This window comes from Dipodomys merriami, unplaced genomic scaffold (assembly GCF_024711535.1).
Source record: "Dipodomys merriami isolate MVZ:Mamm:240054 unplaced genomic scaffold, mDipMer1.0.p SCAF_277, whole genome shotgun sequence".
In the NCBI taxonomy this organism is placed as follows: Eukaryota; Metazoa; Chordata; class Mammalia; order Rodentia; family Heteromyidae; genus Dipodomys; species Dipodomys merriami.
The window spans coordinates 665125-684163 of NW_027204237.1; the positions used below are offsets into that span (position 1 = coordinate 665125).

Genomic DNA, 19039 nt, shown 5'->3' on the forward strand with positions numbered 1-19039 from the left:
CCCCAACTTTGAAGTCTACTACAGGTTCTTCATTGTCTTTTAAACAAAATATTTTTCTGATTGGTTTTGGGCTTCAGGGCCTGGGTACTGCCCCTAAGATTTTGTGCTGAAGTCTAGTGGCTCTACCACATTGAGCCACAGCTCCACTTCTGGTTTCTGGTGATTAATCCAAGTCTCATGGACTTTCCTGCCTAGGCTGGCTCTGCACTACGATCCTCAGATATTTCCTGAGTAGCTAGGATTATAGGCTTGGGCCACCAGTGCCGAGCTCAAAGTCTTAATTTAGAACACAGTTACAGGATACTAAGTACATGGTCCCTCTTTACCTTCTCATTCTTTTCTCCTTTCCCTCTATTGATTCCTCCAACTCCAGCTATACCAGTATGGTCAAAGTTATCAATGCATGATGTTGTACCACAAAGCCTTTGCACGATACAATTCCCCCCCCCCTTTTTTTTTTAACCCGGCTCCTTATGATACTCCAGATTTCAGTTTAAACATTTTCTCACAGAAGCATTCATTCTGCTTTTGTTGATCCTTGTCTTTAACCATCAGAGCATTTGGGGCATAACTTTTACTTATCTGTACTGTTCTGTTTAATGTGTCTTTGCTACTAGATTCTTGGGGAAACTTAACAAGGCTTTCAATACTCATCATCCACAGGCTAGCAGATGGTATGTGCTTAGTAAATATTTGGCTTTAGATAACTTTCTTGGGACTTTTTCCCCTGAACTACATCTGCCAAATATTTGTAAGTTTGTTTTGCTGGTGCTGAGGATTGAACAAAGGGCCTCATGCATGTTAAGCAAATGCTCCCACACTGAGCTATACCATCAGCCCCCTTAGCAAGTTTGTTTCTTGCCTCGCCTGGTTACCTTCCTGCAGGTACACAACAAGCATGTCAGAACAGAGTAGGCTTTCTAGATCTTGATCAACACTACAGGCTATATGTCAGGATACATTAGTTTACTTTGTGATGGGAAACAGAGTAACAATTTTTCGAGTTATACTAAGTAAGCAAGTTTGACTTTCCCAGTAAGAATAAACAAGTTGGGGTAAGAGAATCAAGCGTTGGAGGCCAGTCTAGGTAAGCCAGTCTAGGTAAAGTAGTGAAACCCTATCTCAAAAATAAGACCCTTCCCCACAAAGACAGTAGAGCCTTCACATCTGCAGGTACATGGTTGTGAGGAGACTACTGTTGAGGAAAAACCATGAATGTCAGGTGCATGGAGATCAAGCCTATATAAAAGGCTGGTATCTAATCCTGGTTTGAAATCAACCCAAGCATATATATCTAAAAGATTCTGATCTCCAACAGAACTGGAAGTGGAGGGATGTCTTAAATCAGAGTATGAGGCCCTGAGTTAAGTCCCAGTACCAGCACAAAAACCAAAACCTGGATAGAGTTCAGGATATTGAGTTTAGTATGGCACTTCGGAAGTTTAATTTTTCCCATAAAGCTGCCTCACCTCCAGTAGCGTCATACCACCTTTGAACAAATACAAATTTTTCAAAATTTAGTAATTTCTAAAAATTTATCATTTAATAAGCACACAGCTGGACACCAGTGGCTCATGCCTATAATCCTAGCTACTCAGAAGGCTGAGATCCAGAGGACCAAATTTTGAAGCCAGCTGGATAGAAAAGTTCATGAGGGGGCTGGGAAGGTGGCTCAGTGGTAGAGCGCTTGCCTTACATGCCTGAGGCCCTGGGTTTGATTCCTCAGCACCACATAAGCAGAAAAAAAAAAGCCAGAAGTGGTGCTGTGACTCAAGTGGTAGAGCACTAGCCTTGAGCTAAAGAGCTGAGGGACAGCGCCCAGGCCCAGAGCTCAGGCCCACGACCGGATCCAAAAAAAAAAAAAAAAAAAGAAAGAAAGAAAAAGAAAAGTTCGTAAGGTTTAATCTTCAAAATAACCAGTAAAAAGCTAGACTGGAGGCATGACTTAAGTGATGAAGTACCAGTGGGAGCAAGCTAAGCAGACCAAGAGAGCACTCCAAGTACAAGCCCTGAGTTCAAATCTCAGTAAAGCAAAAAGAAAAAAATATGCATATTAACTTTTGTTTAGGCACCATCAACTTTGTGGGAAGAATATTCTCACAAACTTATGAAGTAGGGGAAGATCAGATCGCACATAATCTCTCTACATCAACTGCATACTGCATATTGCCCAAGTGGGAATTAAACTTTTTGTGTAATCTGGGTTGGGTATGTGGCTTAGTGGTATGTTTGCCTAGTATGCATGAAGTCCTGGGTTCAATTCCTCAGGACCACATAAACAGAAAAAGCTGGTGGTAGAGTACTAGCCTTGAGCAAAAGCTCAGGGACAGTGACCAGGCCCTGAATCCAAGCCCCAGGACTGGCAAAAAAAAAAAAAAAAAAAAAAAAAAAAAAGTCTCAGCAAGGCAAACTTCTGTGAAAAAGGACATGTCATTGGCAAGCAAGTACAAAATTTCTTTTGATTAAAAAAATTATTTGAAGCCGGGCGCTGGTGGCTCACGCCTGTAATCCTAGCTACTCAGGAGGCTGAGATCTGAGGATCGCAGTTCAAAGCCAGCCCGGGCAGGAGAGACCGTGAGAGTCCTATCTCCAATAAACCACCAGAAAACCGGAAGTGGTGCTGTAGCTCAAGTGGTAGAGCGCTCACCTTGAGCTGAAGAGCTGAGGGACAGCGCTCAGGCCCAGAGTTCAAGCCCCACGACCGACAAAAAAAAAAAAAAAAATTATTTGACCACACTTGGTCAAAACCATGTGTAATAAACCAGCAAGGTGGGCTTACTGCATATTCTTACTCCTGCCACTATAGGTATCATAGATATCCCTGAAACATAACACAAAGACCAACCTCACCTTAGTTTTCGAACTTCCCAAATACCTACTCCTCTTTCCTGTCTTTTTTTTTGGGGGGGGGCGGGGCTGGAGGGTACATGGGGGGGGGCATGGGATTTTAACTCTGGGTCTGAGCTTTGTCCCTCAGCTCCCCAAGCTCAATGTGAGCACTCTACCACTTGAGCTACAGTGCTATTTCTGGTTTATTGGAGATAAAGAGTTTCATGGCCTTTCCTGCCTGGGCTTTGAACAGTGATCCTCAGAACTCAGCCTCTTGACTAGCTAGGATTACAGGCATAAGCTACCAACGCCCAGCTCATCTCCTTAGATATCTGGGTTTCATCTCACTCCCTTCTGCCAAAACTCAGCACCTCCTTACCAAGAATGCCTCAATTACTTCAACAGTCTTATTCCCTATTTCATTTTTAGATTTATTCTAGACAATTCATACTAGACATTTCGAGTCATCTAAGTTGAGTGTGTTAGTATACTTAACAACCAAAGGTTCTCAATTGCTTATAGACTTAAGCCCAAATTCATTAGTTTTCATATGCTCATGGGCTCCTGTTTCTCTGTGTAATAGTCTCATCCCTGTTACTGCCAGCCTATCAAATCATTTGTAGTTTCCTGAAAACATGCCTGAGTCTGCTCTGCCCTTCATGTTGTTTGGCATATCCTCTTCCTGTCTAACAGGCCAACTTCTGTACTACCTTCTCTCTAGGAGCTCTCTTGAACACTAGGGCTAAAAATTCAGTTTTAGAATCCACCCCCCCCCACACACAAAATTTCAAGACCTTTGATCTGAATGGTTTGTTAACATAAAAATTACTGGAGTAAAGCATGAACACACTCCAGAAAATACACATGCAATTCCAGTTTACATGTAGTATGAAAACTCCTTTTGATTAAACATAAAATGGGTGAAAAATTGTCATTTATTGAAACTCAACTCAAAAAATATAAGATGCTGTAGTGTACAGTATATTACACAAAGCACCCCCAGGTGCACATTCAAGTCAAGTAAGAACTCTTTATCCCTTTCCCTAACCCTCCCACCCTGGGACCTTAGTATCTGTTTCATATACAATCATGCACACTTATTTGAAAAAGGAAGCCCCAGTATATTTTGATGTATTAATTAGCACCAAACAAGAATACAGTTCCATTTTCTTTTTAATAAACAAACAAAAAAAAACCCCAATCAATAAACCAACTGGAGAGCTAATGGACTCAGCCAATACTGCTGACATAGATATTATACATTCATGTAAATACACAGCCTATTCTACCTAAACAAGTGTGGCTGGTTCTCAGCCTTTGTTCATGTTGGCAATTGTCCCCAGTGTTGGAGCAAGTCTGTTTCTAAAGCAAAACTGTTATTTAGGAACTCCCTACACAAAGCTCATCTGTCTTTTTTGTTGGAAACAAGTCTAAAATTGGTGCAGAAAACTTAGATCTTTCAAGGACAACCACTGGCCGAAGATAATGAAGCTGTTTTAAGGCAAGCTCTCCACAGTCTGTTAATGCTTTGTCCAATACAACCCTCAGGTTTTCTAAGGAAGGAACTGTTGCTGTTTCAGCTACTATTAAAGGTGGGATTGCAGTCAGGTTCTCATGAATTGCAGAGTCACTGGAAGAATGAGGTATGTCAACTTCAGGGTCATTTGCCACAATACTCGCTACTAAGTCATTACTGGGCTGTGAAGAATCACTCAATGTTAAGTGCTCTGAAGTCTCCCAATCATCAGAATCATCTTCTTTTTCTTCACTTTCCTGAATAAATTTCAGAAATGAAGATTCAAATCCCATAGGTTTGTAAGTCTTCAAATCAAATGACCTAGATTGTGAAGGCTTCCTAAAATTCTCTTTTGGGACATGGGCCAAATTTTTTACAGTGTTTTCTTGAATCGAACTGTGCTGCCCAGGTTCTTCTTTGATCCTTGGCAAAGGTAGCTGGAAACTTGTGAAGTAAGTCCCACTTTCAGTCCCACTGGGATTAGGTATGGAATTTTCTATTTTACAGGGAAGAGGCTGAACTATATTACATTGTTCCAAAGAAGTGGTTTCTGAACTATGATTACATTTTAAAGTTCCTCTGTAGAGCAGTTTGTCTGCATCAAATACTGGATTATTTTCTGTACACTCTTTCTGACCTCCATCCCTTTCACTTGGATGGCAAGAATCAGTGTTCTGGAGAGCTGCATTACTGCTACCAGGGGAATGGCCATGCTTTGTGTGCTCCAATTCACAGTTTGTATTTTCTTCTTTCTTTATACAGGGCTCTGCTTCAGAAAGAGGCTCCTCCTTAATTTTTGTACCATACTTAACACAAACAACAAGGTTTTCCATCTGTTGCTCTAAATAGTTACTACTCATCTGATGGGTACGTTTGTAATGCCTCACTATGCTGCTCTCCAATTTCACCACAGATAAGCATCCCTGAACCATGCAAGGGTACTGCGTGTGCTGAGAGTGCTCTACACACATATGGAGGGCTTCTGCTCTTGTTTTGAAAGTAATTGGAGCTTTCTTTTCCTTGATTAAGCCACATTTTTTAGTTTTAGCATTAAGTGACCTCCTTGTAGTCTGATGTTCATGCATCTGAGTGTGAGCTGTTTGATATACCTTTTCACTCCTTAGTAGCCTTTCATTTGCTACTTTCTGGCTTCTGAATAGATCATCGTAATAGTCCTTATGCCGGTAATAAACATGTTGTGAGTAATTACTGCGATGGGTAAAGATCTGGCCACAGCCATTAAGATCACAATGGATTTCATAATCTGAATGTATTTCTCCTTCAATATTATGCTGCTCCATCAGGTGGTGTTTCAACTTGCTGAAGGTATAAAAAACAGCAGGGCACTGAGGCTGGTTACATGAAAACCTTGCTGTAGACTCAGCTTCAGAAAGTATTTTAGGCTCTTCAATATGATCTAGGTTATGAGAGTCAGTACAGTGTTTAGCAAGAGCTTTGGAACACAGGAAGCGTTTATTACATTCTTTATATTTGCAAGCAAATATCTTTTTACATTTTACAAGTTCCCTTTTGGTTCTTGCTTTGTCCTTCTCTAAACATAACTGTTCTTTGTTATATTGATGTACAGTTCTATAATGGCGAATCAAGCCTTTTAGATTGGTGAATGAGGAGTTGCAAGTTTTATGGATGCAATGGAATGGTTTATGGTATTTATTTAAAATATAGCACAGATTTCCTTTAGCAACAGTTCGCCTGCTACCTCGTCCCTCTCTTCCTTCTCCTTCTCTATGACTGCCTATTGGTGATGAAATATCAGATGTTTTGCTTTCTGTTTCTTCACAAGATGACTCCAAATCTGTTTCTGAACTGCATTCATTTTTAGAATGACACTGTGCCTTCTCAGAATTACTGCTGGGATCACCTCCAAGTTCTGCAGAACAATCATCTTTCAATATGTCTACTGAGCACGGCCCTTCATGATCACATTTTTCACTGTCTAACAGTTTGTGAGTTGCCCTGTCACTGCCAATTTGATGTTTATTTTTATAATGGATCCTAAGGTGCGTTTTTCGTGTAAATGACCTTTGGCAAATATGACATCGGAATGGGGAATACCGATGCTGAAACATGGTTAATTGGAGGACTTTTTCTTTTGAATAATTATGCTTCTTAAGGTAATGCATTAACAAAGCTTCTCTAGTTACAAATTCGTATTTGCATCCTTGAAGCTCACAGAAAAAAGGCTTAGCTGCCAACTGTGCAAGGTACTGACTTGGCATATTTTCTTCTTGATTTTGAAAATTAAGGTCTGAGATAGTAGACGAAACCGATTGAAGAGACTTAGCACCACTGGATGCGTACCCCTGCAATGACCCTGAGAAAGATCCATGTGCTATTGAATTTTTCAAGCTTAAATGTTTCAAGCGTAACAGAAGTTCCAACATGGTATCCTCAGTACATGGCCTTTTAGAAGCACAAATAGAGGCCTCTGAAGAATAACCCTGATGTTCTCGTTTACATTTAGTATGAACATTCTGATCAAGACCTTCATCTGGGGAGTCACTGTTTGTATCTGAGCAGGGCTTAGGTTCTGTATCAAACTTGTCAGTTGTTTGATTACTCAAACAGGGAAAGAAGTCTTTTGTCTTTATCTTTTTGGGTTTGAAATGATATGGATGCACCTTCCGTAGATGTTTCTGCATTCCTCTTGCATTTTTGTATGTGGAGCCACAGCCATCAAAACCACAGGTAAATTTTGTTCCATCAAAACAAACTGCCATATTTGAACATTTTTCTTTTAAACTAGAAGACACAAAAACTTTCTCATGAGATAGTAATATATCTTGCATGGTTTCAGAGTGATCCAATGAGTCAATCAACTCTTCATTCATAGAAGCCGAAGAGCTATGACTTAACTGGTCACTAGAATTACTGTCACTGTTTTCTTTCAGGTTTTCTGTAGCATCTACTTGTGAACCAGCTGGTCCTGCACAGAAAAGATCTTCAGGTAAATGTGATTTATTGATTTGGTCAAGTAGGTGGGGCTGATCAACACAATCTTGCTTTTCATCTATTGCAGGCTCAAGTTTCACTGATTTCTTCATGTCTCCACCTGAATTTTCAACATTATGCATCGAGAGGTGCTTCTGGTATTCAATTTTGGAATAATAGAACTTTTTACAGCCAAGAAAGTTACATGTGTAGGAAGCATCCCTAAAATGTTGTGCTTCATGGTGGTAGAGCTGTCCCAAATCACTGAAAACAATATTACAGCCGTTTAACTCACATTTATAACGAAGATCATCATGTTTTTGTTTATGATTAAGTAGTTCATTCACTGATCCAAACCTAGCATAGCAATCTATAGACACACACATATAAGGTTGGGGACCACAATGCACTTGTTCATGTTCTCGCAGATGAAAAGCAGACATGAAATGTCGCCGACAGTAAGTACACTTCTCTCTTCTATTTTTCATATCCAAGTAATGCTTGGCATTTTCATCATTATTTTGGTGTTCAGCTTTGAGATGCACACTTAAGTACTTAAATTGTTTAAACACACGGGAACAGTCTGTACCAGGACAGGGGTACAAATCTCGGTCTTGCAGGTGGCAATCTTCTAATTTGCTGAATGTGACATATTCATGAGACTCTCCTTTGGCTTCTTCACTCAGTGACTGGTTTTGTTCCAAGGTTGAAGAGGGGCTCTTGGGACAAATACTCTTTTGAGAACCTTTCAACAGTAATTTCTTTCTAGAGCGGTCCCTTCTGCTTGGTGGCATTTTAACATGTTCCATCACATGAGGAACAAATATTTCTTTTCTCTTAAACTTTCTAATGCAAACTGGACAGGTGTAAATTCCATCTTCCATATGCATTTTAGAATGATGAAGAATTCTGGCTTCTATACATTCCCGTTTACACAATAAACAGAAAAACTTATATTGAAGCCACCTCTGGTATCTTTCTGAAGAACCAATGGGTTTTTTGTCTCTTTTCTCCTTATGTTGATCTGTCAGATCTCTTCTTCTATATTGTTTGTCTTCTTTACCTTCATCATAGTCACTGAAAAATGACTCCAAAACATCTGTGTCATTAATAGACATTTCAAATCCACTTAAATCATCATCAGAATCTGAGGCTTCTTGACCTAGAAGTTGATGGCAGTGTCGTTTTAAAGTTTTCCAGTCCCAAAATTCAGGGTCAAAAGGCCAGTGGGCTTTTAAAGCTAGTAAGAGTTCACACCGGAGAGAATTTGGAACTGGTGCATTTTCTTCATCAAATTTTTGATCTGGTTGCAAATACAGTTCTTCCAACATATTAAAGCCATCCAAACTGGGTTCAATTAAGAATTCTGTAAGTTGACAGGCTCTTCTAACTTCTAAATCTTCCGGTAAAAGACAGGAAATTGTTTTACAAACTGATGCTTTCATTTCCTCATCTTCATTTGATCTGAGCTGAAGAGCTCTGACACATAGTAAAATTGATACGCCAAGGCCAGCATCTTGTGCCTGTGAGGGGGAAAAAAAAGCAATTTTTGTATATACAGAGATTATATTAATGCCCATCAATAAGGTATTTTAGCCTCAAACTCACATAGTTAAGATTCTGTCTCAACTTCAACCAAGACCAAAAAAAAAAAAAAAAAAAAAAAAGCATAAGCAAATAGAATTATTAAACTTTTCTTCTTGTAAGTTACATTTAGATCCTACTTCTCTAATCATGAAAGACTGGATTAAATATAATTTAAACAACAACACTGCATCTATCTATCTATCTGTCTGTCTATCCTTCCATCCATCCATCCATCCATCCATCCATCCATCCATCCATCCATCCATCCATCCATCCATCCATCCATCCATCCATCCTAAAGATCAAACTTAGGGATTTATGCATGCTAGGCAGCTGTTCTACCACTAAACTGTATCTTCTTAGAATTAGTGTTTTAGAGAGAGGGTCTCACTATTTAGCTCTAGTTGAACTGAATTTACACTCTTACCACTGCCTCCCAAATGATGAGATTATAGGAGTGTGCCCAGTCAGAACACCTGTTTCCTCATTAATTATAGTCATCTATAATAAAGAACATATCTCCTAGCTTCTCTTAGAGCTTTGTGGCCACATGTATGTGTGCAGAGAGTAAAAAAGTGTATCATAGTGTAGTTTTACCCACACAGGTTCCTTCTTGCTATATGGAATAGAAATATTTATCTAAGATTGGAATAGTTAGGTGGTAGAATATGGAATAGAAGAGAAGCGCTGATAAAAGGAACTTAGGTTTCTGACATAGGGAGCCAATAAAGCAACTGGGCCTATTTCCTTAGTTCAAGCCCCAGTACTTGCACATGCATACACAGGCGCACACATGCATATACCCACACTCACACACTAATCAAGCCAAGTGCTGGAAGCTATTTAGGAAGCTCCAGTCTGAGGATGAAGGTTCTGAGTTAGCCAAGGAAGACAAATCTGAGGGGCTCTTATCTCTAACAAAAAGTTGGAACTTAGCCAGGTGCCAATGGCTCATGCCTATAATTCTAGCTACTAAGGAGACAGATCTGAGGATAATGGTTCAAAGCTAGCAGGGGCAAGGAAAATGAGACTCTCATCTCCAATTAACCATCAGAAAACTGAAGTGGTGCTGTGGTAGAGTGCTTGCCTTGAGCTGAAGAGCTGAGGGACAGCGCAGAGTTCAAGCCCCATGATTGATAAAATAAAAAAGTTGGAACTGGAGGTATGACTCAAGTAGTAGAGCACCAACTATGAATGAAAAACTAAGCCAAGTGAGAATACAAAACCCTGAATTCAAATCCCAGTACTAGTACAAAAAAAACAAACAAAAACAAATGATCAGACTGGCACCAGTGAGCCACATCCAGCTACTTGGGAGGATGAGACTGCGAGAACTGCAGTTCACAGCTGAAACAGAAAAATTTTCAACCCATAGCTGGGCTTGTGGTATGCACATGTTATTCTAAACTACATGGGAAGTTGAGACTGGGAGGGTCAAGATTCCAGGCAAGCAAAGGCAAAAAAATCCTCAAGATTCCATCTCCATGGAGGGAAGACAAACACTAGATATGGTGGTATATGTTATCCCAAGACTACAAAATACATAAATTAGGCAAATCATAGTACAGGTATATGTCTGAGTAAGAAGCAAAACCTTATTCTATAAGTATTGAGTGAAAAATATGCTGAAGGCATGTCTCAGCCGTAGAGCACCAGCCCAGCAAGCCCTGAATTCAAACACTAGCACCATCAAAAAAAGAAAAAGAAATGGAAATGCAGTTCAAGTGTTAGGGTACTAGCCTTAAGTGAAAAAGCGAAGGGACCACACCTAAGCCACAGGTTCAAGTCCCAATAATAACACATACACATTATTAAAAAAAAGGAATAAGAAAAAAGGAGCCAGGCACTGGAGCTACTCAGCAGGTGAAAGCTGAGAAGTATGGTTTAAAGACAGCCTGGGCAGGCAACTCTTTTCTCCAAATAACCAGAAATGGAGCTTTTAGCTTAAGTGGTGGAGTGCTAGTCTTAAGTGAAAAAGCTAAATGACAGTGCCCAGGCTTTGAGTTCAAGACCCAGCATACACACGCACACATACACACACGCGCGCGCGCACACACACACACACACACACACACACACACACACACACACACACACACGGAACAAATTACCATCTAACTTATTTGAACAAAAATATGTTTTTGGTGATTTTTCTCCCACTTCTCTCCTTCCTATCTTCAATGGATAAGACTAAATATATTTCAAATAAATTATCAAGAATATGGAAAGTTACATTGGGAAGGGAGAGTACAGTACCAAAGATGAAAGTAAAACAAAAATAAAACTTTCTGCAAGAAACAGCTAGATAAGGCCACTTCCATATTTTATTAAACTCCAAATTTTTCCTCATCTAAGAGGAACTGCCTAACAATTTAGCACCTCACTTGTCTTCTGTCTTGCACAATCAACACAGAAAGCATAAATTACTCACTTCAGTTTGTATAACTCTAATCAAGCAAAACAAATGCTGCTGTGTTTTAGCTATGACACCAAACTGACGACAGCGTTCCAAAAACGTATCTAAAGAAGCATCAATTCTTCTTTGCAGTTTACTCCAAAAGAGAGTCAGTTCCCTATAAAGAAAAATAAGATTATGTCAAAATATTTAAATCAAGTGATATTTGCTGCTCCATTCCTAGCAATCTCATATTTTGGTTAATGAAAGCAACCCAACACTAGTGACAACAAGAACTAGATGAAAAGCTATGTATAATCAGTAAGGCTTCCTTCTCAAACTAGTAACTTTGTTACAAAACCTCCCAGAAAATTCTAATGTTTTTCTTCTTTGTGTTTAGAGGTAAATAAAAGCAAGACAATTGTATTTCCTTTATGGTATGTAGGATCTACCTTATTCTAAAAGGTGTTATACTTTACAGTAGCAATTAATTATAACGACTAAATTATACTGACCTACTGGGCAATAGATGTTCCAAGAACATCTATTCAGCTAATAAAATTTTATTTTTTAATTTATTTTTTATTTATTTTTATTTTTTGGTCAGTCGTGGGGCTTGAACTCTGGGCCTGGGCGTTGTCCCTCAGCTCTTCAGCTCAAGGCGAGCGCTCTACCACTTGAGCTACAGCGCCACTTCCGGTTTTCTGGTGGTTTATTGGAGATAGGAGTCTCACAGTCTCTCCTGCCCGGGCTGCCTTTGAACCGCGATTCTCAGATCTCAGCCTCCTGAGTAGCTAGGATTACAGGCGTGAGCCACCAGCGCCCGGCAAGCTAATAAAATTTTAGTAGCACACTTCTATATGCTGATCTCATGGAACCCTTCTTGGTCTGATGCTATATAGGAATACATTTTAGAATGTTTAAATACCATTAAAATAAGCAAAATGGCACTCCTGAGGGGGAGGGGGGAGAACAGAAATCCCACAAATATGAAAAAAAAGTGTTTCTTTTAAGTACAACTTTTGGGTGGGTTCCTTCCTTCCTTCCTTCCTTCCCTCCCTCCCTCCCTCCCTCCCTCCCTTCCTTCCTTCCTTCCTTCCTTCCTTTGTCAGTTGTGGGGCCTGGGTGCTGTCCCTCAGCTCTTCAGCTTTAGGCTAGTGCTCTACCACTTGAGCCACAGCGCCACTTCTGGCTTTTTTCTTTATGTGGTGCTGAGGAATTGCACCCAGGGCCTCATGCATGCAAGGCAAGCACTCTACCACTGAGCCACCTTCCCAGCCCTGGATACTATATCTCTGAAGTACTTTTCATTTAAGTACTTTTCATTATTGGTGCCAGTCTTGGAGCTTGAACTAAAGTCCTAGGCACTGACCCTGACTTTTTTGCTCAATGCTAGCATTCTAACTTGAGCCACATCTCCACTTCTGGTTTTTTGATGGTTAGAGATAAGAGTCTCATGGACTTTCCTGCCCAGACTGGCTTCAAACTACAATTCTCAGATTTCTTAGCCTGAGTAGCTAGGATTATAGGTGTGACCCACCAGCACCTGGCTAAACTTCACATTTTAAAAAAATAAGTTTTTAAGTTTTAAAACAGCAATATACTACTATTAACAAACTAAGAAGCAGAAAACAAATTCAAGTCTTAAAAAAACACACATGTTTACAGCATCTGCATGTCTATGTTTGCATGTTTATGCTACAGAATGGAACCCAGAACCTCACTGCATGTTTGACAACTGCTGTACTAATGGACCACAACTCCCAGCCAAAAAGCATCTATTTTTACAACACAGTGAAAATAAAATTTACTTTCTTATATTTAGTAAGAAGTAACTGTAGCTATCATAAAGTAAGATTTTTTTTTTGGTCAGTCCTGGATTTTGAATTCAGGGCCTGGGCATTGTCCCTGAGCTTCTTTTGCTCAAGGCTAGCAACACACACACACCCCTATATATATATATATATATATATAATTACAATAGCTAATAATTGTAAATTTGAGCAACAAGGAATAAATTTAGTTTAAAATGCCTTTAAATACTTGTATTAATTTACTTGCTGCTGTTTCACTAGTCAGAAGTGAAAAGCAAGAGAGGCCATTTTGGAAACAACCATCAGCCATACAAGTTGGATGACTTCACACTTTATTATTATTATTATTATTATTATTTTATTTATTTATTGCCGGTCCTGGTCCTTGGATTCAGGGCCCGGGTGCTGTCTCTGAGCCTTTTCATGCTCCACAGTGCCACTTCCAGCTTTTTCTGTTTATGTGGTACTGAGGGATTGAACCCAGGGTTTCATGCATGCTAGGCAAGCATTCTTTCTACCACTAAGCCATATTCCCAGCCCGATGACTTCTTTTTTTTTTTTTTAAATCAGTTATGGGGCTTGAACTCTGGGCCTGGGTGCTGTCCCTCAACTCTTTAGCTCAAGGTTAATGCTCTATCACTTGAGCAACAGCACCACTTCTGGTTTTCTGGTGGTTTATTGGAGATAAGAATCTCATGGGCCAGATGCCAGTGGCTCATGCCTGTAATCCTAGCTACGCAGGAGGCTGAGATCTGAGGATCACGGTTCAAAGCCAGCCTGGACAGCAAAGTCCGTGAGACTCTTATTTCCAATAAACCACCAGAAAACTGGAATTGGCGCTGTGGCTCAAGTGGTAGAGCTCTTGCCTTGAGATGAAGAGATGAGGGACAATGCTCAAGCCCATGACCAAAAAAAAGTCTCATGGACTTTCCTACCCGGGCTGGCTTTGAACCATGATTCTCAGATCTCAGCCTCAGGCATGAGCTACCAGTGCCCAGCTCCAATGACTTCATTTTTATACCCACAAGATTATTTTATTCAGATGTAAACATCCTTTTCTTTCTTTTTTCAGGGTACTGGGATTTGAACTTAGAGTCTCTGTATCGCTTAGCAGGCTCTCTACACTTAAGCTGTGTTCCCAAGCTCCTTTTTTTGTATTAATTCCAATAGGAACGGTTTTTATTTAAGCCTGGTGTTGGACCTCTATCTTCCTATCTATAGCTTCTCCTATAGCTGGAATTATTGGTGTGAGCTCACCAGCCCAGCTTCAAATTTAAGCAACTAAAATAAGAGAAACTTAAAAAAAAAAAAAGCACAAAATTCTAAAAATGAGCATGGCCCTGGGTTCTACCCCTAGAACTAAAAAGAAAAAAAAAAGTATATTACACACATTCATACTGCACACAAGTGTATGTATGTATGTATCTTATTTGAATAGAACAAATTCATCAAAACTAGTTAAACTTGATAAACAATGTCAACTATCCAAAATTCTCTACCTAGAGCTGGGTATGGTAGCATACCTGGTAGCATTCCAGGGTTCTGGAGGTTGAGACAGGATCATCATAGGTTTTAGGCAAGCCTAGGCTACATAGACCTTTTTTCTAAAAACACAAAACATCGCTAACTAGCTGAAGGTTTAAAGTTATCCCACATCTCTAGAGGTAAAAGGGCAGGTTGAAAATTTAGGTTTCTCAAATCAATTTTGAAATACTAAGTCAGAATGTGTAGGGCCTGATTTGGAACAAATCAAGTATTAAGTACTTCAGGCTTGGGCTGGGAAGGTGGCTCAGTGGTAGAGTGCTTGCCTTGCATGCATGAGGCCCTGGGTTCGATTCCTCAGCACCACATAAGCAAAAAGAAAAAAAAGCCAGAAGTGGCGCTATGGCTCAAGTGGTAGGGCGCTAGCCTTGAGTTGAAGAGCTGAGGGACAGCGCCCAGGCCCAGAGTTCAAGCCCCATGACCGGAACCAAAAAAAAAAAAAAAAAAAAAAGTACTTCAGGCTTCATGTATTTTCCTTCCTCTTTCTGCCTTCCATGCTAGGGATGGAACACAGGGCCTCCCACATTAGGCAAGAGCTCTACACTGACCTATAGTTCCTATCAAGGCTCCATTATCTTAACTCCAAAAAAGCATGACTGAAAAAGAGCATTTTGGCTCAGTATGGTGCCTCATACCTGTGATACTAACTACTTGAACAGTAGAGATTAAGAAGATCCCAGTTCAGAGCCAGCCTGGGAAAAAAGTTCACAAGACCCCATTCTCACCAAATAAAAATCTACATATATGGTGGCACAGGCCAGTTATCCTATCTACCATGGGAAGTATGACCAGGAGGAACACAGTCCAGACCGGCTCTGGTGTAAATCAAAAAGCCTATTCCATATAAATAAGCAAAAAGTTCTAGGTAGCTGAAGTGGAGTGCCTGCCTAGAAAACTCAAAGCTCTAGAGGCTGGGAAGTTGGCTCAGTGGTCAAGTGCTTGCCTTGCATGCATGAGGCCCTGGGTTCGTCTCCTGGGCACCACATAAAGCAGAAAATGTCGGAAGTGGCACTGTGGCTCAAGTGGTAGGCCTGGAGCTGAAGAGCTAAGGGACAGAACCCAGGCCCAGAGTTCAAGCCCAGGACTGGGGAAAAAAAAAAACCCCAAACCCCCCAAAAACCTTCAGTCCTAACCCCCCCCCCAAAGGAGCATTTTACTATGTATTACGTATTTCTGTAACTACTTTATAGTTCCAGAGCAATGAATTAAAACTATTATTATCCATCCAATATAAATGTAACAGTATGCTAGGATTGATTATATTCAAGTTATTTCAATTCAAATCTGTATAATGGAACAATGAAATCACCAGTCAACAGTGATAACAATCTGTTGGATCACACACACACTAGGACAAATCCTTTTTCATATGCTTCAGTGATGCAAGTATTATTAAAAGACAGTGAAAGTGGCTGGACTGCAATGGCTCATGCCCATAATCCTAACTACTCTGAGGATCACTGAAGCTAGCCCTGGCAATGAAAGGTCATCAAACTCTTATTTCCAATTAACCATCAAAAAGCCAGAAATGGAGCTGTGGCTCAAGTAGTAGAGCCTTGAATAAAAAAACTCAGGGACAGCAGCCAGACCCTGAGTTCAAGCACCTGCACTAGCACATTTGGACACACACACACGCGCACACGCGCGCACACGCGCGCACACACACACACACACACACACACACACACACACACACACACACACACACACACACACACACACACACACACACACACACATATGCGCGCGCGTGCGTGCGTGCGCGCCAGGCACTGGTAGAGCTCTTGCCTATAATCCTAACCACTCAGGAGGCTGAGATCTGAGAACCACTGTTCAAAGCTAGACTAGGCAATAAAGTCCCCTGTGAGACTCCAATAACCACTCAAAAACTGGAAGTAGAGCTGTGGATCAAAGTGGTACAGCACTAGCCTTGAGCAAAGGAGTTTAGGGACAGCACCCAGACCTGGAGTTCAAGGCCTATAACCGACAAAAGAAAAGAAAAGAAAAATAACAAAAACGTTTCTATTGTACGCATGCTTCCAATGTTCAGATGACCTATAAATTAGATTTGTAATTCAGAAAATCTACACCTTCAAATTAACCCATTAGCTATCTTGAATAAATTATAAACAAATTTATAAAAATTAAATATGTCACAGTGAAATCCAGAATTTAAGTATTTTAGTAAAACAAAGATAATGGAATAAGCATACTTGAAAGAAGGCTACAATATAATTGATTCTCACAATTTTCTTACCAAATTTTTTCCTATAAAATTTGATTAAAGGGCTGGGATGGTGGCTCAGTGGTAGAATGCTTCCCTAGCATGCATGAAACCCCAGGTTTGATTCCTCGGTATCACATAAACAGAAAAAGCTGGAAGTGGCTCTGTGGCTCAAGTGATAGAGCACTAGCCTTGAGCAGAAAGAAGCTTGGGGACAGTACCTAGGCCCTGAGTTCAAGCCCCAGGACTTGCAAAAAAAAAAAAAAAAAGAAGAAGAAGATTAAATAAAATACATATGCTGGTCTTTACCATACGCTAGTGACAGGACTATGAATTAAACATACATGATCTTGGTATATCATACTCCAGTTGGGACAGAATATGACATGCAAATACATCTTAAGAAATAAAATGTAAGCCGGTGCAGTGGCTCACCACTGAAATCCAAGTTTTAATCACTTGTGAGGCTAAGATCAAGAGGACTGCTGTCCAAGGCCAGGCTGTGTAAAAGTTTACAAGTCCCATTCTCAGTTAAAAAAGATGCTGGGCCTATCTGATGTCATCCCAACTATAGTGGGAAGCATAAATAAGATCACAGTCCATGCAGGCTCAGGCCTGTAATCCTAGCTACTTTGGAATCTGAGATCTGAGGATCACAGTTCAAAGCCATCTGGGCTGAAAATTCATGAGATTTGTACTGCCAAATTAACTACTAAAAAGCTAGAAGTAGAGCTGTGAAGCTGTGATTCATGTCTTGAGCAAAAAAGCTAAAGCCCCAGTTCAAGCCCCAGTACCGGCACAAAACAAAACAAAAAGCATAGGTGTAAGGCCTTGAGTTCAAACCCTAGTACTACCAAAACTAAACAACAAAGAAACCAAATGTTCAACATACGAAAATTTAAGTTTAGAGATATTACAGAAAGCAAGGGCCAGCCAAATGCTTACTGAAAGCTTACTGTAGAGGCCTGAAAACTTCTAGACTTCCAAATCAATAAATTGATAATTCAATGTATAATTATAATTGTTTGTACAGTAGCAACAATAATTACACATGAATTAATACATCAACATTCAAAATGGTTACTTTATTACTTGCATGGCTATTACATTACTATTGCCAGATACCTAAATGCTACACGGTATGCATGCTTGTAATACTTGATTTTTTTCAGATAGCAAAAATCTAATGAAGTTAATGAATAAGCTAAGTGATATATATATATATATTTTTTTTTTTTTTGGTGGTACTGGGCTTTGAACAAAGGTAGGTACTCTACTACGTAAGCCACACCCTCAGCTAACTTTGCTTTCAGTTTTCCAAACAGGGTCTCATTATGCCCTGGCCAGTCTGGACTACAAACAGTATTTATGTTTCCCACCTAGCTGGAATAACAAGCGTGTACTCTACATCCAGTTTTTATTAGTTGAGATGAGGCCTCATTATAACTTTATGCCTAGGCTAGAACTATACATGTCCTGATTTCTACCTCTCAGATAGAACAGAATTATAGGTGTGAGCTACTAGGGCTAGCTTGTTTTAAGAATGATACAGCAGCTGGGAGCTAGTGGCTCACACCTGTTAATCCTAGCTTCTCAGGAGGTTGAGATCTGGGGAGCATGGTTTGAAGCCAACCTGGGCAGGAAAGTCTGTGAGAAATTCTTATCTCCAATAGACTATTCAGAAAAAAAAGGCTGGAAGTAGCACTGTGACTCAAGTGGCAGAGCACTAGCCCTGAGCAAAAGAAGCTCAGAGACAGTACCTAGGCACTGAATGCAAGCCCCAGAATAGGATGGTGGGGTGGGGGTGGGGGAATATAGCAAGTTTTTTTAAAACCTATTATGGTTTATAGATATCTCAGATGGAAGTTTCTGAAAGCAAAAATTGTTCTGAGTAATGAGTACGTAGTCTAGATTCCAAATATTATCTTCAATGGTGATTAAATTTAAGACTGATAATTCTTACAGGCGGAGGTGGAGAATGTCTGGCCCTCAGGCCTATGAAGCCCGAAAAATCAGGGCAGGACAGACACAGTCTTCCCACTTCTCATCAGCTGCCTATAGCCGTCTGCCTATGATGATAATTTTTCATGTTAATCAAATTATGTTACAAACATCCAGATGGCTTAGCAGAAAAAAGGTTTCCCTCTCCTGTAAGAAATAAATTCTAGGATATGTTTTAA

General features: G+C 40.1%; 1 protein-coding gene across 2 annotated transcripts in view; it reads right to left on the minus strand.

Annotated features, from left to right (window-relative positions):
- Nucleotides 1-3746: 3746 nt before the first annotated feature.
- The window catches only part of LOC138837847 (zinc finger protein Rlf), a 66963-nt gene continuing 51670 nt past the window's right edge, over nt 3747-19039 (minus strand). For both annotated transcript variants that reach the window (XM_070036851.1, XM_070036852.1), the window contains 2 exons: nt 11316-11457; nt 3747-8820 (listed from right to left, as the gene is read on the minus strand). In XM_070036851.1, the coding sequence (XP_069892952.1) occupies nt 4210-8820; nt 11316-11457 (4753 nt within the window). In that variant the 3' untranslated portion in view covers nt 3747-4209. The remainder of the gene's footprint in view (nt 8821-11315; nt 11458-19039) is intronic.